Source organism: Melanotaenia boesemani, chromosome 13 (genome assembly GCF_017639745.1).
Source record: "Melanotaenia boesemani isolate fMelBoe1 chromosome 13, fMelBoe1.pri, whole genome shotgun sequence".
NCBI lineage: Eukaryota > Metazoa > Chordata > Actinopteri > Atheriniformes > Melanotaeniidae > Melanotaenia > Melanotaenia boesemani.
This window is the reverse complement of record NC_055694.1, coordinates 4,639,909-4,648,843: the sequence shown is the minus strand read 5'-3', so window position 1 is coordinate 4,648,843 and position 8,935 is coordinate 4,639,909. Positions and strand designations below refer to the sequence as shown.

General features: G+C 37.7%; 1 protein-coding gene across 1 annotated transcript; it reads right to left on the bottom strand.

Annotated features, from left to right (window-relative positions):
- Positions 1-6,574: 6,574 nt before the first annotated feature.
- Positions 6,575-7,980, bottom strand: LOC121652064 (probable N-acetyltransferase camello). Its single transcript, XM_042004605.1, has 2 exons — positions 7,948-7,980; positions 6,575-7,429 (listed from the first exon to the last, which is right to left on the bottom strand). The coding sequence occupies exons 1-2, from the start codon at positions 7,964-7,966 to the stop codon at positions 6,687-6,689; spliced, it is 762 nt and encodes a 253-aa protein (XP_041860539.1). The 5' UTR covers positions 7,967-7,980; the 3' UTR covers positions 6,575-6,686.
- Positions 7,981-8,935: the final 955 nt, after the last annotated feature.

Sequence of the window (8,935 nt, the reverse complement as noted above, 5' to 3'; positions counted from 1 at the left end):
GTGTCATCAGGTCGGGAATGAGGTCCTGCCCCAAGTGGAGGAATTCAAGTAGTAAGTTTTATTCACAAATGAGGGAGGGATGAAGATCAACAGGCGGATGGTTATCCTGAATACAACAAGCTGACTGAAAATATAGATTTAAATATCATTTAAGACATGCTTAAGAAAGAAAATGTGGAACATTTGTTTACATTTGCAATGACCCACTTTAAAAACACTGAATCCTTAACCCTTGAACCAACATAACATATCGCAATCAAACCTATGATTCACACCCCCGGCTGGAAGGAGTCTTTGCAATGTGATCTTGGGCTCAATCGTTTGTCCAGATGTTGTCTATGACACCCAGCAGTCTGAAACCCCTAAAACTGTCATTGGTACACTTAGACTTTAGGGGTCATTGAGGTCACAACTGATACTGACTCACCTGCCCATTCCGTGGGTTGTAAATGTTGTTGTCACCTTTGAGTTGTTAACCTGCCTGCCCAGCCGGAGAGAGGTTTTTGGTTGATTCAGTGAATGGTTGACTCCTGAGGAACAGGGTCAAAGCTCCTCTGTTAGTGTTAGTAGGTGATATCAGGCTCCACTTCATTTGGTTAAGGATGATTCTTCCTATTTAATGTGAGTCATTTTTTAAACTCCTCTTTCAAACTATTTGCATTCCCTGTTAAGAATTAGTACATTACTGTCCTCAGAAGAGTGTCTCTTATCCTTGAGATGCAGACAGCCTGCTGAGTCGTGACCTGATGAGTTGGCTTTTCTGCGTTCAATCATCCCATTCTGAAATGTTATTAGTTATCCTTTTGTAAAGGTCTATGCACCTTTCACTGCACAGGACTGCATAGCAAGCTTGTTTGGTTGTTTCATCTTCAAAATGGACCATTTTTTTGTCCATGTGATTGGGTTTGAAGTGCACCTGGAAGTTGTTTGAATATGTTTTTCCACTCCTGATCCCTGAAACTCCTCACTAGTCAGAACTGAAGAAGCATTTCAAATGAGAGGCGACACATTTTCAACAAGCACAAAAGATTTTACCAAAATATCTATTTTTGATTCTCTTCAATGTCTCCTTTTATATGGGTCTGCAGAAAGAAACTGATGAGAATATCCTGGATTATCTACTCTCCGACCTTTCTCAAGCTATATATATATATATATATATATATATATATATATATATATATATATCATAACAAGGCTGTGTTTTTTTGTTTTTAAAAATTGTAATAGGTTTTGTTTCATGTGAATTACAGTAAACCTAACCGTAAACCTTGAAACACTGATTTTTTTTATTTTATTTTTTATTTTTTTTGTAACCTTTTTTTTTGTCCTTTCACTAGTCTTAATCTAGTTAATAGTTTTGCGTCAGTTTTTTTTTCAATGGCTATTATTTTCTGACAAAAATGAGAGAATAATAACTAATAAAACTAATACACAAGTAAAAAAAAACTAAGACAAATGTATTGACACCGTCCTCCAAGAAGAGAGTAAAGGAGTTGAAACATGTTCTCATATTTGAGTTGCTTTGGCCATAACAGCCTCCACATTGCTGACTGTGTACATCTGCATATTGATTACTATCTGTCTCTGGGGGCTTTTATGGAGATTCCAACAAATATCACTCAGTCATCTAAAAGTCTTTTATGCAAATTTGCATGTGTAGACATTCTTGTTTTGACTGAGACTGGAGTCACTCAGTTTATTAACTAAAAATACTGCAGATTCATTTTAAACACAAGAGGATCACAATGTAGCTTTTTACACCTTTGTGTATTGGATCGTAATAAAAATTGATTGTCCCATTTTTCTCCTAATTACAACAGCTGTGATCAATTTCTCAGTTGTTGTTGTGTCCAATTACTTCCTTGACCAAATCCCCATAGTCCTCTTGTGCAGAAGCTGGCGCTCAGCAAACGAGCCCGAGCCTGAGACTGTCTGGAACATTCATCCACCATGTAGAGGTTTGCCATTTAAAACCAACTCATTAGTTACATGCAGCTCCACATTTCCTCATAATTTGACTCACAATTTTGAATGATAATGACACACATATGCTTTTAAACTTGACCTGACTATTCAGTTAAGATATTTATCTAATTTCTTACACTTGTTAGTGCTTCTGAAAACACACTATGATCTAATTTTCTTTTTATTTTATGAATTGAATTTATCATTCTGAACCATATCGTGGATAATAGACCAATAATTCAGTGAAAAGAAGTGCAGATTCTGCATAATGTCAGGCTCCTAAATGCTGTGAATTCTCACCGCAGGAAAAGGTATTGGTTTGTGGAAGTGCTTAGCATGCTTTTGTTACTTCAGATTTAACAGCTAGTGTAATTGGCCAGGTGCTGTCTCCAGTGAAGTTCATCTCAACAGCCAGAAAATAACTTCCTATGGTGCGACAATGAAGATGAAAAGTGATTATTCAAGGCAGTGGTGAACAACATATGATGATGAATGATCCAAACAAATGTAGCTTTTGGCTGTAATACAGCAGCACATAGGCAGCTGGGATCTTTACGCAATTAATCTCCATAATGTTTGGCTATTCAAAAAGGGTTCTAACATAGAAACAGAAACCAACCTGTTTACACACAGATGATGTTTGCAGTGTTGATCACTGGCTTTGTTATTGTTATCAAAGTTTGCCTTAAAGATATTAAAAACTCTTTACAAATCAAATCCCAGATGCCTCTGATCGAGATAAGATTCAATCTAATAAGATATAGAAAAAAAAAAACTTTACTGCTACAGTGCATCAATGCTCAATGTAATCTCTGCCCACAAACAATAACATATACACATGTACACAAACATGATCCTTCCTTTATGGAGTTATTTTAGTGCCTCATTACTGAGCAAACAAAGGGATGTTATGAATGCAGACATTTTTTTTTTCAAGCACATCTATTACATTTTGAGCAGAAAGTATTTTTGTGTAAAAAAAACACAAAATTCATGTCCAAGTTCGCTCCTTTCTGTTTGTACGCTCAAGAATAAAACTATAAAGCTTTAATGCTGGAAACATTGTATTTAACCCTACAGTGCTGTTTATACTTACTTTATACAACCAGAACTGAAAGTTCGCACACTGCAGAACTTTGTTTGGTGAGTCTGCCTTTTTTTACAAATGTGCAAAGCTGGGGGATACATTACCAACTGAACTGAGTTTAAAACCTTCACCGCTAGGCTTAAATTTAGGCTAAAAGCAAAACATTGTAAATAGTACTGTATGTGTGTGTGTGTGTGTGTGAAGGAATTATCGATTTTGTATTGTGTGTTTAGGTTAGTTTTATATAGGTTTTGTAATATATTATTGTATTTTAATGTAGCAGAAAGGCCCAACCAGGGACAAGAATTGAGAATTAGCTCTGGCTAAAAACTCATCATCAGCATCAGCTACGAAGTTTTGTGACTATGTACAAATGCAATGTCCCTGTCAAATAATTAAAATAAATAAAAAGTACTTTATTTTATACTTACATTTTCTGAAACATTTTGGATCACTTTATGGTAAAAACTATGATCAAACCCTGTTGTACACAGTCTGATGCATGGTAATAAACAGTAAATATACATTTTTTTTATTTATTTATTTATTTTACATTTACTTAAAGGTCCAAATAAAGATTAAAGATAAAAAAAATTTGAGACTTTTCTCCCCTTTTTTAAGGAACCTCTTGCACGGTACTGACAGAAAAATGAAAAGTCTTTTTAAGTTTAGTTGTAAGTGTGTTCAGGTCAGAAATAAATGCACACACAGAAAAACAAACAAAAAAAAAAACAAGCTCATAACGTTTGTCGTCAAGTGAAGCTCAGCAGTCATTAAACATGCTAATCGATTAATTTCTCTCCCAGCTGTTGAATGCAAGCATCCATGAAAGACTAGATTACACACTAGACGCTGTTCCTTTTGAAAGTTTTCATCTTTTGCTTAATTCAGTCAAAGCAGATTTAATGCTGCATATTAAATTAGATTTTTAATGTCAGACTGAAACTATATTTCAATAACTTTACTCTACAACACCAAATCAATGAAAAATGAAAAATCTGATTGACCGTGGTATCGTCTCATATTGATGAATAGTTCCTGAGTCAAACTGAAGTCACATTGGCAGAGGGTGTGATATCAGCAAACATTGAATCATTATCCACTAAATTGATGTATTATTGTACAATGACCAAACGTGATTTACACCTCTAGCAGTTTTCGCTCTCTGTGAAACAGAGGCAGAGCTAGACGGTTGGAACCTCTGAAATCTGATTGGACACCCCGGGTGCCACTTCAAGTGATTGCCAGATCACTGGAGAAGGACAGGAACGTTCTTCCAGACCAGTATCACTACACCAGTAGGACGTTAATTTCAGGGTGGTCTCCTAATTATTTATCTTTTAAAAATATTGACATTAGAAGGGATTTTAACAACTTCTAATGTTATGCAAGACTCACCTGATGTTACCCTGAAGCTTTGTAGCAATTCTGTTCTAGTTATTTGGTAACACTGGATTAGTTTTATGCTCATGAGGGGAATATAGTTAAGTTAATCAGAATATTTTTCACTGTGCCTGAGAACAAGCTATAAAGATACTTAAAGAGTATTTTAGAATCCAGGTTACTTAGCTTAAGTTACATGATTCATTTTAATTTTTAACTAGCAAGGCTGCTAGTTGAGTTGAGTGGTTATGGCAAAATATTGCCTGTAACCAGTTTTATATTTCAGATATTTCAGACTTTTTTTGTTTTTTCCTAATTCTAATTTTGTATAATTTGATTTGTACGATTCCATGTAATATGCTAACTTGCTTGAAATAAACATTCATTCATTTCAGGCCCAGACAGACCCCAGCCTCAATGTCAGCAGTCCTGACATCCAGTCTTCCACCACCACCAGGCAGTAAGTCAGAACTACTAGGACAAGAAGTCATTGAACCATTACACACTGCACCTCAAAACAGCCAACTGTCTTTCTATGGTCCTTTTATTGAACTTGTTGCAAACGTTTTCAGACGTTTTATTTCTCATGTCTTTCTAATGTGACCACAGTTATCACAGAAGTGTGTGTGTGTGTGTGTGTGTGTGTGTGTGTGTGTGTGTGTGTGTGTGTGTGTGTGTGTGTGTGTGTGTGTGTTAGAGAAAGAGAATACAATCATTTTCTTTTTAGTATGTGGCTCTCCTGATAGTCTTCCCCACCCCATGACTAAAAGTCTAGCTCCACCACTGCTGTGAAAATGTGAAAATCTGTATTGGTGACCACATCTGCATAATCGACATACAGAATTTAAACTCCTTTATATAACATAAACATGTAAGCAGGAAAAAAAATCATGTGATTTTTTTGGTTTATTGCAAATTTTTCAACAAGGGTTGCCAAAATCAAAAGCAACGGACTCGTCAGTGGTGCATGGGTACGAGTGGAATTACAATGAAGCTGTCATTACCTTGAGGCCAGTTGTACTGGTAATTGGGAGAGGATGACAACAAGTTGGCCAGCATTAATTCTCATCTTCCTTTGGCGAGTTCAGCACCTGCCCGCTGGCCACCAGCCGAATGTTTTTCTGACAGCCTCAGCGGGAATGATTGATGCCCGAAGGCCTCTGATGGTGTGTATCTCACTGCCAAGCTGCTCTCTCCATCCAGGACTCTCTCTTGAAACTCATTTAGGCCACACCTGTCCTTTCACACTTTGCGTAATGTCTGACAACACACACAAACACACTCTTGCAAGATAAAAAGAGACGCTGTGTGGCGCTGATAACTTTTTGGAAATTATAATCACCTTTTGAGGATTTTTATTAAATCTAGTATTTGTTAAAAAGAGTAAATCCACATTTTTAGCTGACGAATTAAAAAGCTTGCAGCTTTCGTCACATCCCTTCTGTGACTTATTATCCAGGGTTTACTCATGCAGAAGATCACCAGTAAGGAAAACAACAAAGCTTTTTCTCCTATTTGGCATCAATAATCTCAGTATCTGCTTTGTGTGTGGCGACCTGAATGCACTTTATCCTCTTTATCCTCTTTTTTGCCCCTTTCCTCAACACACACATGGCTCTTTCAGCTCCAAAGAATTTTAAACCACCCAATGTCCTAATATTACTCCATTTTTCTTTGGAATTTTAAGCAATGAGTTGAGCGAGGTCTTAGAAGTCAGCTGGCATTGTTCCTCTGAGCTAAAGGGATTAAACTTTTCCTTGATAAGAAGCTTAAGAGAGAAAGTTATCCTGCTTCCAAATGACTAAATTTCCCATTTGTCACATGTTTTTATTCACTTCAGTGGACAAGAGGACAAAATATAATTAAACGTGATTTGTTGTAATGTTTAGTAATCAATGTTACAAAATGAAACCAAACACCTTGAAGATTTATTTTTCTCCCATTTGCAAATAATAAGCTAAATTGTCTTGCTTTTCATGCTTGTGGGCAATTGACTGTGATGAGTGCAGGTGTATATATCATATATAAAGGTAGAAAAAATGCAGGCAAACTGAATATGTTGATGTGGTTTTGTGGGGGGAAAATAAAAAATCTATCATGAAAGTGAGCTGAGGACATAAGTGACCAGACAACAGACACTTTTTTCTGTTTTATATGAGATAAAGGCATAAATTAATTAAAACATTCTTGACATGCTGAATAGTCAAGTTTATATCAGATCTTAAGGTCTAGAGTTCATTTTTTTCTTTTAAATGAGCTTCTCCATTTGCAACACATTTATTCTGGCTAGCTTGGAGAACCAGCTGATAGCATGTGTCTCACGGTGGGCTGCAGTCTGAACAAAACCTAATTTCTGGAACATGGAAACGGCAGCTGTCTGAGGCGAGCTGACGTTCACGACGAGCCGGCTGAAGCCTTGCTCCTTGCAGAAATCCAAGGCCTTCCGTATCAACTGTGTGCCCAGGTTTTTGTGGCGCACTGAGAACGCCACAACCACGTGGGATATCTCACCGTAGCGTCCCTCCCTGGCGTCTCGAGCGATTTCTGAGCCACTCACTCCTCCGTTCCAGTCTTCAAACCTCTCACCTTCTTCTTCTGGTTTACCCGTTACTGCCACTATGCCTACCACCTTTGCCTGGCCGTTGACATCTGCCTCAGCCACCCAGAAACCATTATCTGGGTTGTCCAGGTAGCTTGCTTGAATGTCGGCCATGTCTGTGCTCAGCCTCCTCATCATGAAGCCATCGTAGATATCGTAGCAGCAGTAATAAATGAGGCCAGCCCAAGCACTGCCAAACAGCAAAGCTTGGAAATATGAGCTGCCTCCAAGCACGTAGCCAGCCATGGAAATGCTCAGAGCAACACCCACATGGTCTGGATTGCTCATGGCCTTGAAAAACGCTGGGTATACATGTTCAAGAATCCCATCGCGAAAGAGAGACGTGACCACGTGTTGATCTGAGTGTTTGTACTCCCTGATGGAGAACTGAACTGCATATTAAAGAGGAGGAGAAAGAAAAAGAAAGGGAGGGAGAGAGTTAGAGCTTGGTGAGACTAATCTGTTGTTGCAATCACAAATTCCTGATGGATTTTACAATGGGCTCAATATACTCACGCAACGTCTTATAAAAAGAATAATGATCAACACACTATTACTGAATCTTATCCTTTCATTTGTAATTAAATTACGTAGCATTTATTAAATAATTAGGCATTTGTAGCCGACAACCTGCAGGGAAATTTACAGCTGAAATTATTACAGTTTCATTTTTTACATTTCAAAGTGTGAGTCATTCTGGGATGGAACACAATTAGGTCTCTAATGGGTTGAAGATGGAAATCAAAGCAAGGTAATATCCTAAGGCAACAAACAAAAGTTCTTCAGTTTCATTGAATTATGCAACACATCAGTGAGGCATGTTAGAAGTGCCATTCACTCACACCCCTGCTATGTTATAAGGAAACTATGAAAAAGGAATTAAAAGTTGAACACAAAGCGTCAAACTTACGGTTATTTTTCTGGGCCATGCCGACTCTTTCCCCTCGACTATTCCTCAGACTGAAGGACTTAGAGCTGCTGCTGTGCTCCTGCCTTGGACTTAAGCCTCAGATTGTGATAATCGGCCGTTTACAAAAAGCATTGAAATTAGTCTGAGCATGCTCACACCACACACACGCTCACATATAGTGGACACCTAATTTCTTTAAAGTATGACTACACTGATTCCTAAAAATTACTGAAGTTCGTGGTCGGTTTTACAGTTAAATTGAATTGACAGCAATTTCGGGATGTGTGTTGCAATCACAGTTATTCTTTGACTCTGAAACAGATTTTCATTAACTTAATTAGCTTAGTCAACAAAGTAAAGAACTCCTATCACTGGATTTTGTCAGGGAGGATGAGCACAGACCCTGATTATATTAAATGAGAAAAATGAGCAGAATGTGAATCTGGTGCTTATTCATTCACTCCGTTGATATTTCCAGGGCACAAATGCTTAAAAAGCCTGCTTTTGGGTGCATATGTTGTGGTAGTGTTCCCTCCAGAATCTTCTTCCTTCCGGCACTATAGAGGTGAAAGTAAAATTAAATATTGCCTAAACCCCAGACACAAAGGTGTCTCATGGCACTGGTGTCCTGGGCAATAATCCAGTGGCCCTTGAACATGATTAAATTTTCCTCAGTAGGAGAAGGGCCTTTACACCTGTTTAAATCAATAGCGCTGCCTCATGAATCTGTGCAAGCTGGAAGGTCAAGTATGTCTGAAACTGTCTCAAACCACTTCTTAACCACCTGAATGCTGAACAAAACCCACCCTCAACCACCACCACTGTTATCACATTTTGAGCAGGATTTTTTTCCTCGCCTGACTTTCTGTTCAAGACCCACAGGATTTAAAAATCGAAACAAAGAATAAAAGAAAAGGAAAGATTGGTATTTGGTGGTTGAAGAAATAATACAAACCATTAACTTTGAACTCGCAGTTGGTTCATCAAA